This window comes from Neomonachus schauinslandi, chromosome 5, assembly GCF_002201575.2.
Source record: "Neomonachus schauinslandi chromosome 5, ASM220157v2, whole genome shotgun sequence".
Taxonomy (NCBI): Eukaryota; Metazoa; Chordata; class Mammalia; order Carnivora; family Phocidae; genus Neomonachus; species Neomonachus schauinslandi.
The window spans coordinates 148,873,029-148,895,457 of record NC_058407.1 but is presented as its reverse complement, the minus strand read 5'-3'; the positions used below and the strand labels follow the sequence as shown (position 1 = coordinate 148,895,457).

General features: G+C 43.1%; 1 protein-coding gene across 2 annotated transcripts in view; it reads left to right on the top strand.

Moving 5' to 3' along the window:
• Window positions 1-22,429, top strand: part of PARN (poly(A)-specific ribonuclease) — a 160,577-nt gene that overhangs the window by 29,176 nt on the left and 108,972 nt on the right. For both annotated transcript variants that reach the window (XM_044915622.1, XM_021698157.1), the window contains 5 exons: window positions 1,082-1,125; window positions 2,216-2,258; window positions 3,166-3,241; window positions 5,870-5,980; window positions 6,289-6,358. In XM_044915622.1, the coding sequence (XP_044771557.1) occupies window positions 1,082-1,125; window positions 2,216-2,258; window positions 3,166-3,241; window positions 5,870-5,980; window positions 6,289-6,358 (344 nt within the window). The remainder of the gene's footprint in view (window positions 1-1,081; window positions 1,126-2,215; window positions 2,259-3,165; window positions 3,242-5,869; window positions 5,981-6,288; window positions 6,359-22,429) is intronic.

The window sequence follows — 22,429 nt, the reverse complement described above, 5'->3', positions numbered from 1 at the left end:
GCATTTAAAAGTATACTAAAGAATCTGTGTTTTGGAGCTGTCTTTTAGGGGAGACTCTTCTGAAGGATCTTCTTGGTATTTCAGTGTGACCTTTTAGAAGGCATGGGTCTAGAGCTCTGCTATATGCTAGCCCTGGAAGTAGCCATAATTCTAATTTTTTCTTGCTGGTGAGGCTTTGTGATGGTATTGTGAGGTGACAGTAGTCATTATTGCATTTTTGTTTGACCTCAGCACTGAAACCACTTGTTCATGTATTGTCCGTTAATTTAACGATAGCCATTGAAAAGCTGGTAAATATCCCAAACTACATAAATAACAGTCTGTATTTACAGGCTTGGAAAGCTAATTGGAAATGGCAGTTTGCTATGAAGCATGAATAACGCTGAAGAGAAGCGTAGTTAAAAAGGGTCAGGAGTATGACTACTCAGTCTGGTGTGGCAATTATGTATGTAAATGAGTTCATTCAAAATTAGATCCATCTCATTTCGGCTTTAGACTTCCTGATCAAAATAAACTGGGAAATGAATTGTCTAATTTAGGCACTTGCTACTGGTGCTTCTTTAGCAATTTTGTGAGTAGTTAAAGCATGCACTGTGCATATTGGAAAGTCTGCGTTTTAATGGCCATTTTACCTAGCATTTCAGAGATATTCTCAGTAAAGGTATAACCTAGGTTACAATATGTCCGTTTCCTGTATAAACCATTTTATTTACTACATAACTCTGCTAGTCTCATTGTTAATGATGGATTTATTTGATAGAGGTATTACTGAAAGCTTTCTACATATAATAGAAACTTTCCCCCCTTCCTCTATTTCAGCCATAAAATGCTCAAGTTTGTCTATTTTGGTTATGCAAAAGTTTTATGTCAGATCATATGATTCCCAGTCAGTGAGGAAATTGTGACGATTTTTGGAAGGTGATTATTAACTAGAAATGAATCCGGCAATTTAGCTTAAAGGGCCTGTGTGAGGTATCACAGTTTGAGAAGAGCTGTGGAGCTTGAAATATTATGTATGTTTATAATATTGTGAGTGTATTAGTAAAATCGCAGCAAGTCATTGTCTTTTTTTTTTTGTTAGGACCTAAATGAGTTTAAGGAGATGACGACATGTGTTTTCCCCAGGTAAGCTTTCTTTGAGGATTCATTATCCTTCATTCAGAATAGTTCTCATACTGTATAAGATCCAAACAGGTGATAAATAGTAATAGTAGTAATTATCTGATCATGATTATAATCCAGTTGATAATAGCTGGTTAATGGTTTAATAGGTCCAGCTGTGACCACTTGCTTTTGATTGCATTAAAAACCAGAATTTGAGGGGCGCCTGGGTGGCTCAGTCGTTAAGCATCTGCCTTCGGCTCAGGTCATGATCCCAGGGTCCTGGGATCGAGCCCCACATCGGGCTCCTGCTTCTCCCTCTCCCACTCCCCCTGCTTGTGTTCCCTCTCTCGCGGTGTCTCTCTCTGTCAAATAAATAAATAAAATCTAAAAATAAATAAATAAATAAATAAAATAAATAAAATAAAAACCAGAATTTGAACTGAGAGTGAAAATAGGCAGCACCTGCTTTTTCCTCACCCCACAGCCTGCTGTCTGAAGAATGGGCACAGTCTACTTGAGTTGGCTGTCGTCTCTCTTGTACGCCGCACGTGCCTTGTCCCAGTCAAGTGTCCAGTTAAGAGTGTTGTGTAGTCAGTCAAGAACTGTCTGGATGGAGATTTTTCCCCTCATCTCTAAGCTGGTGCCTTTACCTGACCGTGTCTCCCACAGTTGATATTGCATGAAACTACCAAATGCAGATTTTGACCTCCAGGAGTTTATTTTGTGCAAATCTGGGTAATACAGTAGTTGGTAACGGCGTGGGGGTACTAGACCTACAGCAGTATTGGAACCGTAGAAAAACTTACGAAGATCTTTGCCTTCCCCTTGGAATGGATGTAGCCCACGCCCTGTCGAGGTACAGGCAGTTCTAGAGCTTGTGCTCTGAGTGCGGCCGTGTGTGCCCTCCCCCATAGGCTCCTGATGGAGAGGGGTTGCGAGGACTGAGCCCCAGTCTCACGTCGCAGAGTGCCTGTGCTAGGCCCAGCTGGCTCATGTGCTTAATTCTCTTGCCGGCTTTTAGGACCGGAGGCGGGCTCTTCGTTCGAATAAAATACATTCTGGACATTGATGTGTGTTTTGTTTACCTTGTTAACATTTCTTTTGTCTTTAGACTCTTGGATACAAAATTGATGGCCAGCACACAACCTTTTAAGGTATTTTTAAAATTGGAGTTGTCACTGATAAACTGTTTTGAATTGTTCTGACTCGCTACTAGGAGCTTGGAATTCTGGTCTAGTTTGTTATTTTCAGATGCATCCAAAAAAGAAAAAAAATTGGAAAAAGACTAGAGATAAATATATTAAAATGTGATTAGTGGTTGTCTTTGGGTGTTGGAATTATTTTTTTCTCTCCTGTACTCTTTTTGAATGTAAATATTTTTAATATTAATATATATAATGTATTTTTTGGGGGCTGGAGTGGGGCGCCTGGCTGGCTCAGTCAGTAGAGCATGAGACTCTTGATCTCAGGGTCATATATTCAGCCCCCAAGTTGAGCATAGAGCTTACTAAAAAAAAAAAAATGTATATATATATATATATATATATATATATATATATATGTATATACGTATGTGCGTGTGTGTATGTACGTATATATATATGTATATGGGTATATATATATTTCTATATATATAGAATGCATTTCTGAATAGGTTATTCATGCACACACTTCATTATTTTCTTGATTTTATATATTTTGGTTATATTTTCTAATTAGGAAAATTCAGGTAAAAGTGAAATCATTTGCTATTTTGTGAAGTGACTTTACATAACTGAGTGAAATGAATGCCAGAACAGCATAGCTTTCTGGCCCAAGTTCTGTAGATATTTAACACATCTCCAAAGATGTTTCCTATGGTGATACTTTCTGCATGGTGAACCTGACACTTGCTGTCTCTCACGTTGAAGAAACCATGACTCCTGAGTTTCTTTAAAGAACACAAGGGGGCAGTACTAGATAGACCCTTTTTTTTTTTTTTTTGGGTCCTGACATTGAGTGAATCCTCTGTGTTGTACTGAGATGATTAAAGCTCATAATTCTCTGCTTTCTGGTTTGCAGGATATCATTAACAACACATCCCTTGCAGAATTGGAAAAGCGGTTAAAAGAGACGCCTTTCAACCCTCCTAAAGTTGGTAAGAAAATAAAGTGATCCTGATAGTGTCCCAAGTGCTTGTGATCACGGATCTCACAGAAGGAAGATGAAACTGCTCTAGACACCATCAGGCACATTTACAGATTTTGGCTGAGTTAACTTGCTCACGCCCTGTGTTGAATTACTGCTTTCTGAATAAAGATGGTCTCATAATCCTATGTCTATTTTATGTTTATAGATTTGGGGTAGATTTTAATTGCTAAACTTCATTGAGAAGTTTAGCAATTAAAGCTTCAGGGCTTTTATTTCTTAATGCTTGGAATTCTCCCAAAACTTGATGTGTCTTTCTTCTCTATGGTACATTGTTTAAGCAGGGACAAAGACTTGGTGATTAATTGCCAGAGGTCGAATGAAAATATACTTTTTGTCTCCGAAAAGCCCAAGACCTGGGTTTCCAGATGAGGAAGGAGAGTCTCCAGCCCTGCCTCTCAACAGAGGTGGCTTAGCTGTGGAACAGTAGCAGCAAGGAAAACCAGAAGTAGGGAGGAATGTTTCTCGGGGCAGAGATGTATTGCCATGTCTGGTCATGGCTCCTATCCAGGTGTTCGGTGAACTTGCCACGTGTTACTTCCTTGGTTCCTGTACACCTCATTTTGCTGCTGACACTGTAATTAGCATTCCATTAGCTGCAGCCTGCAAACTTCTGAAGACATTGATAATGGACTAATGGTTCAGAAATTGACAATGGAAGGTACTAAAGCAGCCAAGATTACAGCTATTTGCTTCCCTTTCTGGGTAATAGTCCAAAAAAGGAATTAAGAAAAGGAGTGAGGGTGAGGGAAGAAAGCCTAGACCTTTTCTATAACAGTATGATGGAAATAATTGATTTTGGAAATACGTGTTTCAGCTGGTGGTAGAATAAGAGGATATTACTTGGCTATCATGTTAAAAGACTTTTTTAAAGCTTAAAGTCTAATACTTAATACGGAGGTTAAAAATTCGTGCTTAAACAGCCTTATATTGACATAAGAATAAAGTCTTTGTTGTTAATTTCCATTCATACTTTTGGTTCTGTTGTGTGTTTTTTTTTTAAGACTTTATTTATTTATTTTAGGGAGAGAGTGAGAGAGAGAGAGGGAGAGAGAGAAGGAGTGGGGGAAGGGGCAGAGCGAGAGGGAGAAGCAGACTCCCTGTGGAGCAGGGAGCCTGACATGGGGCTCCATCCTGGGACTACGGGATCATGACCTGAGCCAAAGGCAGACACTTAACTGACTGAGCCACCCAGGTGCCCCTGTTACAATGTTTTTGATACTCATTTTCAGAATGGTTCTAGGAAATATTTATGAGTTAAAGTTTTTTGTTTTTTTTTTTAAAGATTTTATTGATTTATTTGAGAGAGAAAGAATGAGAGATAGCATGAGAGGGAGGAGGATCAGAGGGAGAAGCAGACTCCTCGCTGAGCAGGGAGCCTGATGTGGGACTCGATCCTGGGACTCCAGGATCATGACCTGAGCTGAAGGCAGTCGCTTAACCAACGGAGCCACCCAGGCGCCCCTTAAAAGTTTTTTTTTAAAGATTTATTTATTTTAGAGAGAGAGAGCACAAGCAGGAGGGGCAGAGGGAGAGAGAGAGAATCTCAAGCAGACTCTGCGCTGAGCACAGAGCCAGAGGCGGGGCTCCATCTCATGACCATGAGATCATGACCTAAGCCGAAACCAAGCACCCCTATGAGTTATAGTTTTATACCATTCTTTCCATGTAATATGCTGGTACCTGGCAGAGAATTTACTCCAAAGCTGGTCGCTCTTCCCAGACATAGTCTTCAGCATGTGTGTGTGTCAGTGTGACGGAAGAATCATGTTGTAAAATGCTCTATCTTGCGAAGTGGCCCCATGTTCCACAGGCAGCGTGACAGCAAATTCTGATCTATTTTTGGAGTTAGTTGTGCCTTCATCTTTAGATCCATTAGCTTGGAAACAGCAGAGGGCATTGTTGAATTGAGCTGCCGATATTGAAGAGAGTCAATTTTGCCTTTTGGGAGGGTTGCCTGGGGTATTGATGGATACCAGTGACTGAGCATTGACCATGTACCCGGCACCATGTGAGAGCTTTACTGCATTAGCTCATTTGATCCTCCTATAAGTTTCATGAGGGAGGTTTGGTTTTCATCTCCATTTTGTCAATGTGGAGGCCCAGAGTGGGAGTGACTTGCCCAAGATCACATAGATAAATGGTGGAACATAGATTCAGACCCAGACAGTGGGACGCACAAATCCATGGTATTATTAGTCATGACTGAAATACTTAAGTCCCACGTCATCAGGGAAGAAGCTCCTTGGGACTTCAGAAAACAGTCAGAAGAGGGATCATCATCATAGGGCAAGTTATGCATGATTGTAAATAGTACCCACCAGTGTGCAGTGAGGAGGCCTGTGGCTGGGTCTTTGATGATGTCACTGAGCCATTTCTCTAGACCCTCATTTTCAGTGACCCTTTTATTTCACATTGCAAGGTCTTGTGTGGAGACAATTAAGAAGTAGATAGCCTTTGCCTGCTTGTCTAGGATATTTCTGCGGCATATACCAATGCAATTTGGTAGGGCAGTGTGCCTGCCCGTCTTCACGATTTGTGATATCCTTGGGAACCTCTTTTTCTTTTTTCTCTTTAGAAAGTGCAGAAGGCTTTCCAAGTTATGACACGGCTACTGAACAGCTCCACGAGGCGGGCTATGATGCTTATATCACAGGGCTGTGCTTCATCTCCATGGCGAACTACCTAGGTATTCACCACACCTACTTCCACCAAACATACCGTGGTCTGGGCTGGATCTTGCCTGTCTACCATTTCCCTGGGGCCCACTCACCCAGGTCTAAGTGGGAGGGTTGGAGGTCAGCGTTGGAGGGGTTTGGGGTGGGGCGTGCAGAGTCCATAGGAAGACCCGTTGACCCTTACCTGGTGTGGCACTTGGCCCTTATGAGTGCCTCTTACCCTTCTGAACCGTGCTATTGATTTACATGGTTTGTTGTCTGAACTTTCAGCCTTTGTCTCCTTGACTGTATGTAATACTCTGCTTCTTTTCTTCATTAGGTTCTTTTCTTAGCCCTCCAAAAATTCATGTGTCTGCCAGATCAAAACTCGTTGAACCTTTTTTTAACAAGTAAGTAATCAGGGTCCCGGTGCCCATGTTCTCTCATTGTGGAAGAGCCCAGTATCTGGGATGTCAGGTAGGGATGATCGGGAGCTGTGGTGCATTTTTTAGATAAAGTATTTCTCATCTCAAGTGACTCAGATGTTTTTCGAAAACAGAAATTGACCTTCTGGGAAATGACTTATTAAATATATTGGCTAAAAAAGAGAGAAAGAAAGAAAAAAAAGAAAACACTGCCAAAGGTAGTGCATCTTTTCCAAGACAAAGAACTGGTGGTTTTGGCATTTAAATTACGTGCAAGGGAGACTGTGCGCGTGAGTGTGCGTGTGTGTGTGTGTGTGTACGTAGTTGGACCTAACACTGCTAACATACTTTACACGTGAGGTTATTATTTATACTTGCATTATTATCCCATTAAGTAGTACTCTTTTTAAGAAGATGTTGGCTACACAAATGGCTTTTAAAGATAATCTGTGGAGAAGTTTTGATTGTCGTTTTATCCCAAGCTTTCATCTGAATGGATCCAGTGAAGTAAAAGCTTGCTCATGTACTCATTGTTGCAAGAAGTCTGTGTGATTTAGGGAGATGTCTAAGTTCAGAGCATTTTCAAAGACTCTTAAGATGATTACTTCAAAGTGTGGTTTGTGCTTTCTTGGCACGGTTGAGACGAAAGTTATAGATGTGATCCTCAAGCTGGCCACAGTTGGGCTCCGTGCCAGAGCCCTAAACCTTCTTTACCCCAGCTCTCTTAACAGGATTGGTTCTAGGAGATTCTGGGGGAGCCAGACAGAACAAGGCCGCCCACATGGGTCATTACTGCTGGGAGAAAGAACCATTTCAGCGTTGGCTTGGTTACATCATTTCCTTACATTATATGCAGCACTTTATAATCCTATCAGTGCTTTACTGGGTAAGAACACTGACTCCTTTGGATGTCTATGTAAATACTGGTATCACAGTGCTTGTACTTAGGTGACATGCTGCAGAGACAGATGTTAATTCCAAACATCTGGATTCCTACAGGTTTGGAGTTTGTGTAGTCTGAGTTAGTAAGTTTTATCACACTCTGGCTTCTTCTTTTTTTTTAATCTTTGTTCTTTTCTGTGGAAGTTCGGAGGTAAATGTGTTTGACTTTCAAAACATCTTTCAGAGAGGAATGGAAAACAGTATAGTATATATTGAAAATGCAGTTGAATTTTTTATTAAGTTTTTAATTTTAATTCCAGTATCGTTAACATAGTGTCCTATTAATTTCAAGTGTACAATATAGTAATTCAACAGTTCTATACATTACTCAGTGTGCATCATGATAAGGATACAAAGTTGAATTTTTTTTGGCATGGAAAATTAATTCTAGAAGCTAACAGTTGAATCCTTGCTGTCTGTCCATTTCCTTATGGGTAACAGGATTTTCTTAGCTCTTCACTTTTATTTTGGGGGTAGTGTTTATCTTTGTAAAACTTTGGAAGGACAGCTTATGTCACGGACCGTGAAACGTGCAGGTGACCCTAATTTTTGTTCGGATCATGACCGCTCCTTGCACTTTTATGTGCAGGATGTTAAGTCCATTCATTGTTCAACAGTATTTTTCAACTGGGACATGTTTACTCATTTTTAAATATTTAATTTTTTTTTTTTAAAGATTTTATTTATTTGAGAGAGAGAGAATGAGAGAGAGAGAATACACGAGAGGGGATAGGGTCAGAGGGCAAAGCAGACTCCCTGCCGAGCAGGGAGCCCGATGCGGGACTCGATCCAGGGACTCCAGGATCATGACCTGAGCCGAAGGCAGTCGCTTAACCAACTGAGCCACCCAGGCGCCCAAATATTTAATTTTTAAAAAAAAAAATTTTAACTAGGCTCCACATCCAATGTGGGGCTTGAACTCCCGACCCTGAGATTAAGAGTTGCATGTTCTTTCTACTGAGCCAGCCAGGCACCCCTCATTTTTAAATATTTGAAACAACAAGCCTGCTTCTCCACTGAAATCAACTCCTTATAAAATCAGGTGATGGATACAAATTGGTTCGATAATAGGCTGCATCTTAGTTTATCATTAACCTGTGTGACCAACATGAAGAGCAATCAAAATTAGCTTTAATTAAGAAGCTTAACAAAGACTTTATGTATTAATAGACCAGTTTATTATTACTAATAATGTTCAAGACAATTCAGAAGAACTGGACAGTAAACACATAGTTTCATTTTACGTTGGGAATGTTCATTTTTTTTCCCCCTGAAACCTAGATGCATACCAAAAATAGTTGAAGATTTGGGAATCCTCCTGTGATATCACCCTGAAAATTCTTGATTTTTTTGCTCCATTTTTCCTTCCATCTGTAAAGGAAGAATATTTTCTTCATCTCTGAAGGAAAAAAGTCCAGCAGGATTTGAAATGCAAAATAAGAACTATTTTTATTCTACATTGGAATAGCTTGGTCAAGTATAGTCGTCCCTTTTTTCTTTGAAAAATAATTGATATGCAATATCATATTAGTTTCAGGTGGACAATATAGTGATTTGATATCTGTATACATTATGAAATGTGGTCATCCCTTCTCAACCCATTTAGAAAGTGGGGAAAGCACTTGCACCTTTCAACATCTCTTTCTGTGTTAATACTGACCTCATTCTTACTTCATGCAGGTTTGATTTGTGACGTTAACCTTGATTTTGTCATTTTTTTTTTCAAGATTACCCTTGTAGAGAAACATTCAGAAAGGGCCATCAACATTCTCTCAAGTGGTTGATTTTAGAAAAGTCTGTAAATTTCTCTGAGAGTTTGTTTGGCACCAGCCTTTTCTCAGTATGAGCTTAACCAAATATGCATAGTCCTAACATAAACTTGAGTGGAAATCAGGCTGCCTACATATGCAAATAACTTTTTGTTCCTCTCTTACCAGATTTATGTTTAGAAAGTAAACCTTGAGGGGTAAATAAACTCCACCTATTTCTGCATTGTTCTGAATTAGCATTTGGCTGCATTAGTTATGCCTTTTGGGAAGTTGTATTGAGAGCTATTGAGAAATCCCCAAGACAGCTGGCTTTTGAGTGATCTGCAAAGACCACATGGAGTATAAGGTGCTTTCTGAGCCATATTTGCCTAGAAGAATGGCCTGTTTTTGCATGCTGCCATTTTGTCTCTTTCCTGGCCTGGGTACCTCCTACATTTCTCCTTCCTTTGTTGGAATCAGAAGGAACGTCGTCGTCGCAAGGGAGTTGAGCAATAGAAATCCGGATCAGACCACTGCTGAGGACTGGCTGTGTGTGGAATGTACCCTTCATTTATGTTGTAGGCTCTCTGGGCAGGAAGTGATTTACCTTCTTTTATAACCTTGGTCAGTTTTAATCAATGCATGGAAAACCAGCCTTGGAGAAGATCCTCCGGTCAAATCCTTTTAGGCTGGAAAGAGCTAAAAATACTCTGCTTTCATTTTTTTTCGTACCACAGAGAAGCACAAAATCAGGCTTTTGCCTTATGTTTTATTAATAGTCATCTGTGTCGGTTAAACTCTCTCGTAGATAACCTTTTCTGAAGGTTTTTGGGAAGGTTATTTTCTATTTACCTCATTTCTTAGAAAGAGGAAGGAAATGAGCAAAGGGAATTAAAAAGGAAGAATTGCCTGCCGTTCTCCGTAGAGGATGGCCATCTTGGTCTTGGCACAAGTGTCCTGTGTAGGAACAGGATTCCTGTAGAAATCTAGGCCTTCCTGGGATGGACATTGCTGGATGTTGTCTCTGCGCTGGAGGTGAGGAGACAAGCCATAAGAAGGAGTGATACACTCTTGGACGCATTGTTTCCTCTATAAAATGGAGATAAAATTATTCGCCTCCCACAGAAGTTATAAATATCGCACGAGATGCTAAAGGACATTGCCCAGTATTTATTATTTCCCTTTCTTGAAACGGAAGAGAATTTAACATGCCGGTGGATTCTAAAAGTAGATGTGGTAGTGGAATGTGTTTTGTGTTTCTAGTTTCATGATCAGGAAGAAAATTTGTTACCATGTGGATATAAAATTGGAACAAATATAAAGGGTTCACTTTTGCTGGTACCCACCTCTTAGTGTTTGCTTATGAGAAATCAGGTGCTGATGAAGTGCGTCCATTTGGGACGTAACGGAACAAGCTGTCCTTGGTTTGGATCATTTATGAAAGTTTTCTCATTCAGACGAATACAGCGGTTTACAGAAGGTTCTGTAGGTACATGTAACCACGATCAGCATAGAGGGGGAGGGATCATTACGATACCTGAACTAAAGCACCCGCGTTTTTCCCTTTTCCTCCATGGAAAGCCGTCATGTGCTGGCATAATATAGGCATGTGTATCCTGTTTGACATCAGAGAGATTTTGAACTGAAGGATCATAAGAAAACAAAATACCTCCTGTCTTCCCGGCCCTTGCAGTGATCACGGGGAGAGCAAAGCTCGTTTGCTCCATTGATGAGCAATCGCCATTCCTGCCGAGCCGCGTGGAGTGACAGGTCGCTAGCGAGTTGGCCCTGAGCCCACGTGTCTGCAAGTGCAGACCCTGCTTGTCTCTCGAGAGTGGTATTCTTCTCCTCTCCTGCTAGTCCCTCATACAGAAGGTGCTGGAATAACAGGAGGATGAGGCTAATCAGTTCTGATTCCCAGTGTTTGCTGTCGGTTTTTAGCATCCTGGGTGATGGGTCAAATGGGTCTTTACGCACTGTTTGGGTTGGGTATAAAGTAAGTCCGCTGTTGTGTTACAGTGATTTTCCCCACCATGAGCCTTCCATGGTCCCAACATAAGCAAGAGTTACAACACAGTTTGTGCCGTGGGTAAGGCGCAGCTGGGGATGTCACAGCCGTCCATGGAACTGGTTCCATTTGCATTTAACATTTTTTTTTTTTTAAAGATTTTATTTATTTATTTGACAGAGAGACAGCGAGAGAGGGAACACAGGCAGGGAGAGTGGGAGAGGGAGAAGCAGGCTTCCCGCCGAGCAGGGAGCCCGATGCGGGGCTTGATCCCAGGACCCTGAGATCATGACCTGAGCTGAAGGCAGTCGCTTAACCGACTGAGCCACCCAGGTGCCCTGCATTTAACATTTTTAAATCACTTGATTAGCTTCTCCAGTAGAATGGCTTCACTTTGGGGTATCATGTAATATAGGATAGCTGTGGTCTCTGCGGTCAGGTGTCTGGGTTTGAATCCCAGTCCCACTTCTTACACCTGTGCCATCTTGGGCAAGTTACATACCCTCCCTGTGTCTCAGCTTCCTCATCTGTAAACGGAGAACGTTCATACCCAATCGACAGGGTTGTAGTGAGGGTAATATGCGAGCATGTCTGTAAAATGCATAGGGCCTGGCACAAGGTGGCTGTCGGTCAGCCTGGCGCTGCTGCCACTGCCTTGGGGACATTTATACTTTGACGATGTGCATCTCTGACCAGATGCCGGGAGCACACGGTCGGCTATTGTGCCTTCATAGAAGGCATCCTATAATCATAACTTTTTTTTTTTAAGATTTTATTTACCCATTTATTTTTAGGGGTGGGGAAGGAGCAAGAGGGAGAGGGAGAGAGAGAATCCCAAGCAGACTCTGCGCTGAGCTGACATGGGGCTCGATCTCATGACCCTGAGATCAGGACCTGAGCTGAAACCAAGAGTCGGATAGTTACCCAACTGAGCCACCCAGGCGGCCTAATCATACCTTTTGTACTGCACACACCCTGAAGGAGGGGCTTCCTATTCAATCAGGAGCCTTGATCAGAAAAGGGAGGGGGAGGAGGAAAGGCGGCTTGTAACTAAATGGTGTTCAGGGAGAAGATTTGCATGTGATTTCTCTTTTTGCTTGTTGGTTTTGCCCTTGGAGGCTTGTGGTGGTTTCTCAGTGTTTGTGCTGTGTAGCCCTTCCAGGTGTAGATTTTTACTGAGAGAGGGGAGGAAAGAAATGGCATTTACTTGGTAAACCTGTTGGAAGCTGTTTCTTTTTATTTTTTTAACTGCTTTATGGGGATGTAAATTCACATACCAAATAATTCACACAATTAAAGCGTACAGTTCAACTTTTTTTGTATATGACATTATTACTTTTGAAAAATTATCATAAAATATGTGTAACATACAGTTTGCCGTTTTCAACATTTAAAAAAAAATATTTATTTGAGAGGGAGAGAGTGAGTACATGGAGGGGGAGGGAGAGGGAGAAAGAGAATCTTAAGCAGGCTCCGTGCCCAGCACAGAGCCCGACGCAGGGCTCGATCTCACGACCCTGAGATCATGATCTGAGCTGAAATCAAGAGTCAGACGCTTAACCGAGCCACCCAGGCGCCCCATCGATTCAGGGCGCTAATGATATTCACAGCGCTGTGCCAGCATCATCATTCTCTGTCCTCAGAACTTCCTGCTCACCCCAAGCAGCGCCTCTGTAACCATAAAGCAGTAACTCCTTGCTTCTTCCCCACCTTACCTCCTGCGAACCTCTCATCTACTTTTCTTCGGTCTCCGTACATTTGTCCTTCTTTGAGCTGTTCCTTTTTGAGCAACTCACTGCTTCCGTGAGATCTTAATCTGTGAGAACGACTGATACTTTGCAAACATCCGGACCATTTTCCTCTTCTCTTTGATCGCCGTCTGAGGTTGAGATCACTTCTTAGGCACATAAGCCTTGAGATGTGTGGTTGCAAAGCTGTGACCTTGGCTGGGGTTTGCTTGTTTGCAGGGCTGCAGAAGCATAATGGGTAGAGCAGAGGCCTCAGCCTGGGCCGTCGTGCCCCTCGGGTGGGACCTTCATCCTCTCTGAAGCTGGGTTGTCACATCTGTGAAACGCAGATCATAAATGGCCCCCTGGGAGGCTTTACCTCAGGTTGCAGAGAAGCTTCGATTAGGCCAGTCAGCACGGGGTGTGGCATGTTGTGGAGTCTAGTTGCTGTGGCTTTCACCACAGTGAACTTCCAAGAAAGTAATGTGATTCTTGTTTTTCCTGGTACTGGCGGCAGTGGTAGATGAACAAAGCGGGCTGTGTGTACTTAGCCGGGTTTTCTTGGGTGGCAGTCTCTGTTGCGAGCAGGAAAGAGGCAGAAGTGCAGGATGCCGATAAAATCCTTTTTATAGAGAACAGCGACCTGGAATCCCCTTAAGAAAACACTGCCTGAGTGTCTTTGTGTCTTAATGAAAAAGGTCTTGCTGCGAGGTTGGGTTGTAAATGGGAAGAAGAGACTCTCTGCCCGTGTGCCGGTCACACTCGTGTGTCTTGAGCCTTAGGATGCTGGTAAAGCAGCGAGGTGAAGGGCACAGTCTCCTTCAATTGTCTGCACCAGGAGCAGCAGTGCCCTGTGCATGCCTCTGGCCACAGGAGCCCCTGGAGATCCCAGAACCGAGGGCTCAGGGAGGCAGGATGGAGGTAGACAGTGATGGTGGTGATTGTGGGACCTTCTGTGGCCGGCTGGCTGGCTTTGCCAACAGCGTGGTAGTGGTATCCATCTTTTAATTTAATTTTTAATTTTTAATTTTTTTTGAAGATTATTTATTTGAGAGAGAGAGAATGAGAGAGAGCGAGCACATGAGAGGGGGGAGGGTCAGAGGGAGAAGTAGACTCCCTGCTGAGCAGGGAGCCTGATGTGGGACTCGATCCAGGGACTCCAGGATCATGACCTGACCCGAAGGCAGCCGCTTAACCAACTGAGCCACCCAGGCGCCCCATCCTTTAATTTTATATTTGCGGTTCTTTATTTATTTGAGAGAGAGAACACATGAGAGGGGGGAGGGTCGGAGGGAGAAGCAGACCCCTTGCAGAGCAGGGAGCCCGATGCGGGACTCGATCCCGGGACTCCAGGATCATGACCTGAGCCGAAGGCAGTCGCTTAACCAACTGAGCCACCCAGGCGCCCTATATTTGCGGTTCTTGAATGAAGGGGTGATGTCCTCTGCCCCTTCGCTTCTACCCAGAATGGATTTTGCACCAGGGCTGGGGAGCATAGTCTACCACTCGTTCTGAACTGATTAGAAGTGGACTGTGGTGCTCTTGTGGACATTACTTTTTAATCATAGAGAGCCAACAAGTATGCCTTTTATAAAAAATGGAGTCCATTTTCATCCTTCTCTGGATTGTGCAAATCTTGGAGTCCAGCGCCATGAGGAGTAAAATCACAGCATTGCAAATGCTTAGAGCAGCCTCCCAGATTCCAGAAGGTTTCTTCCTGGTTTGCAGAATGTATTTGCCCCCAGTACGCAGGATCTATTTCATACTCACATGCCTTAGCCAAAGCCCTTTATTTTAGCCTGACTCATGTTCGCTTCACTTTTGGTTCCCCAAGTTACTAGGATAGAAGGAATCGCCAAGAATTGACTTGGTTTGGTTACCCTGAAAGCTCTGTAGTACACTGGTTTTCAGAAAGGCAAAAGACAGATGAGTCCAGGGCACATTGAATGATTCTCAGGCCTTTAGTCTGGCTTCTTAAGACTGGGAACCAGTGCTTGTTTTCATGACTTCTTCAGGAAGGAGGATGCTTGCCTCAAGCTGGTTTTGCTTGTCTAATTTCTACCTTGCAGTCTTGATTGCCAGACATGTATTAGGCGAGCTGCATCTGTGGCTTTTTCAAAAGGCTGCTTTTTAAAGAAATCTTCAAGGGCACAGACCGTGCACACCTCTTCTTGGCTTGCCTAGCCTCGGGGGTGTTACAGGGGCTGTGCACCTGCTGAGCTGTTCCAGCCTCGTGTTGGCTCTGGTTACTTTAAGATAGATTTTCCCCTGGCTTCATGACTTGTTTATCATGACGATGAACAAGTAATTTGTAGAGGTAAAAAAAAAAACATCAGTCAACCTCTGGATATATATTTAAATAGCTCGCCTCCTCCACAATAGGGTATTGTACTAGTTTTCCTGTGGTGGCTGCCCTAACAGATCACCGCAGGCTTGGTGGCTTCACCAACAGGAGTTTGTTCCGTCACAGTTCTGGAGGCCAGGATTTTGAAATCAAGGTGTCGGCACAGCGGCATTTCCTCCCGGGGCTCCGGGGAAGAGTATGTTTCTTGCCTCTTGTAGCTTTTGGTGACTGCTGGTAGTCCTTGGCTTCTGGCCACATCTGTCCGATCTCTGCCTCTGTGGTCACATTGTAGCCTCCGCTGTGTGTGTGTGTGTGTGTGTGTGTGTCCTCCCTCTGCCTCTTTCTCATAAGGACACTTGGGCTGGCATTTAGGGCCCCCTTGGGTAGTCCAGGATAATGTTCTCAAGAGCCTTAACTTAATTTTTTTTTTTTTAAGATTTTATTTATTTATCTGACAGAGAGAGACACAGCGAGAGAGGGAAGGCAAGCGGGGGGAGTGGGAGAGGGAGAAGCAGGCTTCCCGCTGAGCAGGGAGCCCGATGCGGGGCTCGATCCCAGGACCCTGAGATCCTGACCTGAGCCGAAGGCAGGCGCTTAACCACTGAGCCACCCAGGCGCCCCTGGAGATCTTATTTTTAAGTAATCTCTACACCCAGTGTGGGGCTCAGACTCACAACCCCGAGATTAAGAGTCATGCGCTTTACCAAGCAGACACCCCAGTATTGTCCCCATTTTAAAGCTAAGGCTGTCTGCCGAGGGTCTTAGAAATGGCAGAGTCAGGGATAACCCAGGTCTGTGCTCGACCGGGAATGGTTTCTTCCCCCCAAGCACCCAGTTTCTAAAGAGACAGTTCTGCGGTGGGTTGCACGTTTTCTGAGGAGATGATGCTAGTATCTTTCATCGATTTCCTTTTCTCTTGGTGTTTGGCCTGAGCAAGTGGTCATAAAAGATGTTGACTCCAACCAGCGGATTGTGTGGGGCTGGGTTCCCCTGACAGTTTATAGTCTGCTGTTTCACAGGCTGTGCAGACATTGCCTTTGTATAATGCTTAGTTTAACATTTTTATTTGATGTAATTTGATATGGTTCATTTGATGGGGATTGTTCAGATGAGCTGCTGGTTTTCTTTCTTTCTCCCCCTCCCCTTGTTTCTAGTGTTGTATCTGTTTAAGAAAGGCCACGGGTTGGCTTCAGGACAGATGTCGGGTAATGCTCTATTTGTCAAAACATCAAGTGACTACACTGAAAACTGTGTGCCCCCCGCCTGGGTGACATTAAAATAACTGATGCCACAGTAAGTCCCCTCCGGCCAGTGGTTACCTTCGTATTTTATACAAGCGCTTTAGTGAGCAAAATAAATGAGCTTGTTTTGTGAGAGATGTCTGTATGCTTCCTACCCTGGATGATAAAATTAGTTTTTTATAGCACATAAATATGTATAATGATGAGCCCTTGCATACAAGGTTCTTATGAAGTGCTTTTACTGCTGTGCCCTGAAGGAAGTACCAAGACCATTTGCAAATACAGTAGGGCTGGCAGTCATTAAAGGTTTCAGTTTTGGGCGCCTGGGTGGCTCAGTTGGTTAAGCGACTGCCTTCGGCTCAGGTCATGATCCTGGAGTCCCGGGATCGAGTCCCGCATCTGGCTCCCTGCTCGGTAGGGAGTCTGCTTCTCCCTCTGACCCTCCCCCCTCTCATGCTCTCTGTCTCTCACTCTCTCTCTCTCAAATAAATAAATAAAATCTTTAAAAAAAAAAAAAGGTTTCAGTTTTCCTTGGGAAGGCTTGGGACTTGGGGTGAGCCTCAAATTAATTCACTGCTCAGATTGTGTTGAGATGAGATTTTACTCCATGTCTCTATATCCCAGTCTTCAGTGGTGTGAGAGGAATGCAGTTTTACTTGGAAATCTCTCTCTCTTTTTTTTTTTTTTTTGAGATAAAGCTTTTTAGGAACAGAAGTGTCGTCTGGAAGAAAGCAGATGAACAAATGCAAATTTTTGCTCGTCGAATGAAATAGTGCATTTCTAGGAGGAAGAAAGAAGAGTCTCGTGGCTTCAGGTTTTTCTTTTTGCCAGGGAAGGAGACCAGATAAGCACTGTTGTTCTTTATGCAGACTTGCCATGACATTAGGAATCCTTCCGGATCATTCAGGCCTGGCTGTATGTGCCCAGATCTGACATCGCCTAAGATACACTCTTATATTCAGGCACCTCTAGATCTCTCCCAACCTGGGATATGCCGATTCACTGGTTTTCCTGAGGGTGATCACAGTGTGTGGGGCAGGTGTGCCTGGGAAGCCCGAAGCCCATGCACCCCAGCGTAGCAGCTCCTGTACCGCAAACGTGGGTCCCTTTCATCTTGTCCCTTTCATTTCTGACAGGAAAGGCACTAGGCTTTTCTTGCTGCCTGTCATTCCCATTGCCTTGAAATTTCAGCCTACCCAAAGCTTTTGCTCAAATGGCAGCCTCATGTTATGTGTCTGGGCTCTGCTATGATTTAATCAGCCCTTAGAGCATTCCCCCCACAAAAACGTTTCTGGAGGCTCGTATCTCAAGCTCTTGCTGCACATACACCCACTAGGGGCTTTGGTAGTGATTGAGGACTAAAAAGCTGACCTGTCCCTGGATGCTCCTGCTGGAACTCTTCCAGGCGCTCACCATTTCACATCGAGGCTTTGGAAACAGCTCAGGTTAAAAGCCAACTGTGAGAGGTGCACCCAGCAGAAGGAGGGGCGGGGGCGGCCTTTATTGTAGAGCTAGTAGTGAGAAGCTTCGGGTCTCTGTCCTGCCTCTGCTCCCTTGCTGGCCACATATAAGCCACTGAACTTGGAAAAACCTGTTTTCTCATTCCTGGTATGATGAGGCCAGTGCTTATCTACCTGTCCTGCAGACACCAGAGGATCAAATAAGCTGAACATATAATGATAAATGTTGTTATTTTACTCAGGAATTTTGTACTTAAAAAAATGTGTACTTTTTTCTTTTTTTTTTTTTAAAGATTTTATTTATTTATTTGAGAGAGAGAGAATGAGAGACAGAGAGCATGAGAGGGAGGAGGGTCAGAGGGAGAAGCAGACTCCCCACCGAGCAGGGAGCCTGATGCGGGACTCGATCCCAGGACTCCAGGATCATGACCTGAGCCGAAGGCAGTCGCTTAACCAACTGAGCCACCCAGGCGCCCTATGTGTACTTTTTTCTGATTGGAACACAAAATACCCACTCATAATTCCACCAGCCCCTCCCCCCAAATCCCTTCATTTTAATGAATGTCCTAGCAGTGTGTTTTCTGTGTCTGTTTCATTTACTAATTGAGATTAGTATAATTCATTTACTGATTGAGATTATACTAGTTCTATGATTTTGTAACTTAAAAAAAATACAATAATGAATTTTCAAAAGATACTAAAACTAGTGGCCAGTGTCATGTGGATGATGTTCAGTGGTTTGTCGGGTGGCTATAGCGTGGTCCACTTACATAACTTAACCTTTGTGGTTAGACCTCTCGTCAGTAAGCGCTTCCCCTGCACTGCATGGGCTTGACCATTTTTTGCCAGTTGCTTCTTACAAGCAGCCATTGACACACCACTCTGATTCGCTCTCTTACTCTGCCTTCGGACATAGCACCGGAAGGCACGCTGCTGTGGGAGCAGAATTAAATATTTTCTTTCATTTCCGAGTAGAATCATTGATTTTATACATAGATGTGGTAATGCAGAATTTTAAAGAACTGTCAGGGTCTTTTCAGTTCCCAGAGATTTGAGCCTCTTGTGAATAGTGTTCCTGAATCACCTTCGGGACTTCTTGCGTGCATTTTTGAATATCACTTTTGCCCTCTGTGTTTTTTGAGCTTAGCTGCATAAAATGGGTTAACACTGGCATCCTTGTGCAATCCCTTTTTATTCACTAGACAACTGGGGAATGGTTCAGATAAGCCATAGTCCAAGGCAAGCTGTTGTGTCATCAAAGAATGACCTTTGATCTTAGTGTAGTTCTTAGAGCAGGCTTGTGTGCTTTGTGGTGGCCAGAATGAGTGTCTGAAACTTGTTGGTAAGGTCAGAGAATTTTGATAAGGTGAGAGGTATCTGATTCAGTGTGTTGTGCGTGATATCACGCAAGCGTTTGCCGGTCTTTGGTGCCGAGTTAGTGCTAAATGTGTGATGCTAGAGGTGATCATTTGAAGCCAACTCACAGAACCAGGTTGGGCTTTTGCAATGAGTTGCCAAGAGAGTGGTATTAGTAATCTTTTTTCTCTGTCTCCTTAAAAACAAGAACCATAGTGGTCAGCCGTGGTTTCCCCCAATTTATTTCTTGCAGAGAAGCTAGTTGCTTGCCACAGTTGAGCTCCTGGTTTCAGGGAGTGGTAGAAGACTTAAGTTATTGCTTCCTGGATTTTGAGGTAGTCCTTGGTATTTGTTTTGATAGTTTTGTGTTTTTCTAAGCCAGACTCATTCAATGTAAAAAATCATTAAGACTAATGCTTTTTGGAGAAGTTGGCACAACATATTGGTCGTTACTATGCCGGTTGATTAATTAATCATTATTAATGGCAGCACAACATTGAACATACTCTTTTCGTGTTCTGTTAACTCAGTGATTCTCAGTCTCCTGAGTTTCTGAGTCAGCAGGTCTCAGGTAGGGCCTGGGAATTTGCATTTCTAACAGGTTCCCAGGTGGTACTGATGTTGTTGATCTGGGGAACCGCATTTTCATAAGGGCTCAAGAGTCTGGGCTCCTAAGAAGTTTTATATCTGGAATGGAATTCTTCAGTGACCAGCAAGCCTTCTCACACAGTCTAGGCCACAGTGTCATACTGCCCAGGTCTGAAAAGGATGTTGGCGGATGGCTTTTTGTGAGTGCCACGCAGCATATGGGGGACTCTTCGGAGATAAACGCATTGTGCACAGCTTACGCCGTGTAGCCCATTAAAGAGGCTGACCTGAAGTCTCCTAGTCTGATGAGCAAAAGAGTTTGCTGTGCTTTACTGTTGGATCATTCCAGACATGTTAGGTAACAGAGATTAACGGCATCATCAGTCATATAACTGCAGAAACTAAAAACCTGATAGATGCCAAAAAGGGTAAACTTTGTTTCGAGGCATCTAGGATGTAAACTTGAATTTACGGTTTCTTAGGAGAGAATCCTGGTGTAAAATTGGCGATTGTATCAAATAAAAGTTTTAATCTTAATCTTTGAAGAGTTAGTGTCAACCCTTTTAGCCAATAAGCGCTGAAATAGTACTTCTTCAAGGAGGCTTGTGGGAATGTGGCAAGACTCCCACCCTGTCATGTCTTCACTGAATTACAGCCATCTTGAATCTTTACTAAAATAGAAATACTGTTTTGTGCAAGTGTTGGTTCGAGTGTGTTTGATATCTGCAGAGGAAGGCCTCTGTAAGAGCATGCGTCAGTACAATTCTCAGGGAAGGAGCACCCTTGCGTGTGTTTATCAGCATTGCTGCTTGCCCAGTGCATTCCTTCCTGTGTGAGAATGAACACTGTTGCTCAGACGATCCATATGTGAAGTCTTTCATCAGATCATCTCAGGGAGGTGTCAGCCTTTTGATAGCCAGTTTGTAGGAGGCATGCACATAACGAAATGTTGTAATTTTACTTCAGAAGGGCAGAGATGTGACCAGAGCTGCGGCTTGCAGACAGCCTGGCATACGGGGGTGGGAGGCCACTGGGGAGTTGACTTTGGTTCAGTTCCAGTGACGCTCAGCTCCAGTTTTAGGGTCGGTTTCCCAATTGCAGGGCTTTCTCCAGAGGTGCAGGCTGCCAAGGCACACACACAGTTGGTTTGCGTGTTCCTCCAGGGCTTGGGGCTATTCATTTCTCTCTAAAGCCCAGACATGGAGGCATTGGAGAAGAGTGAGAAGTGCTATTAATAATTTATTTGAAAGGGGTTTCTATTTAGTGAAAGTGTTGAATAAGCAAACAAGATAGTGTGGAATTAACTAACTAAAAAAAAAATCTATTGAGTCTTTTAGCTAAGAACAGATTTTTACTTATTTTAGTCAGGGGTGAAATTCAGATGAAATATCAGAGAACAAATTGTCTGTTGGGTGACAAAAGATACCCTTCAAAAAAAGTTTTGAGACACTTACATGGTGAGATCAGTTGGGGAGGTCTCCTTTTAAAAGTGTAATTCTTGTTGCTGTTTATAGGATGATAGGTTTTCTCAGTTTGTTAGTGAGGTCCCATGATTTTAGGAATAAAACAGTATTTAAAAAAAAGAAATCAAGCAATTGCAGACTCAGACATGTGATTTTACCTTATATTCCTCTCCCTGCAACAGGTAAGATAGTGCACAGGATACATGAGATTGATTTAACTGGCATTTTTAGTCATGTGACTCTAAAAGAGTCTCTATTTCCCCTTGGCCTCTCAGTTCTGGTGGCCTTTCTTTCCTTTCTTTTTTTTTTTTTTTTTTTAAAGATTTTGTTTATTTATTTGAGAGAGAAAGAGAGCAAGCATGAGCAGGGTGAGGGGCAGAAGCAGAGAGAGAATCTCAAGCAGACTCTGTGCTGAGTGCAGAGCCTGACTCGGGGCTCAATCTCACGTCCCTGACATCACGACCTCAGCCGGAACCAAGAGTTGGATGCTCAACCAATTGAGCCACCCAGGTGCCCCTATTTTCTTTTTTGAGTTTAAAAAATAATAGTAAAAGGAATTTTAAAAAACGAAACTCAGGTTCCCAAAATCTTTGTCTGGCTTTTTTTTTTTTTAGTGGGGGTGGAGGGGTATTTTTATTTCTTAGTTTAATGATAAAAATTTTACAAAGCTGTAATCATAGTATAAAATTTGGGACCTTTAAGAAAGTTTTTATTTGGGCGCCTGGGTGGCTCAGTTGGTTAAGCGACTGCCTTCGGCTCAGGTCATGATCCTGGAGTCCCTGGATCGAGTCCCGCATCGGGCTCCCTGCTCGGCAGGGAGTCTGCTTCTCCCTGCTCGGCAGGGAGTCTGCTTCTCCCTCTGACCCTCCCCCCTCTCATGTGCTCTCTCTCATTCTCTCTCTGAAATAAATAAATAAAATCTTTAATAAATAAATAAATAAATAAAAGTTTTATTTAAATTCCAGTTAACATATAGTGTAATATTAGTTTCAGGTATATAGTATAGTGATACACCTCTTTTATGTCTCACCCAGTGCTCATCACAAGTGCGCTCTTTAATCCCCATCACCTGTTCCCCCATCCTTCCCACCTCCCCTCTGGAGCCTCTGATGACCATCAGTTTGTTCTCTATAGTTAAGTGTCTGTTTCTTGGTTTGTGTCTCTTATTTTCCTTTGCTC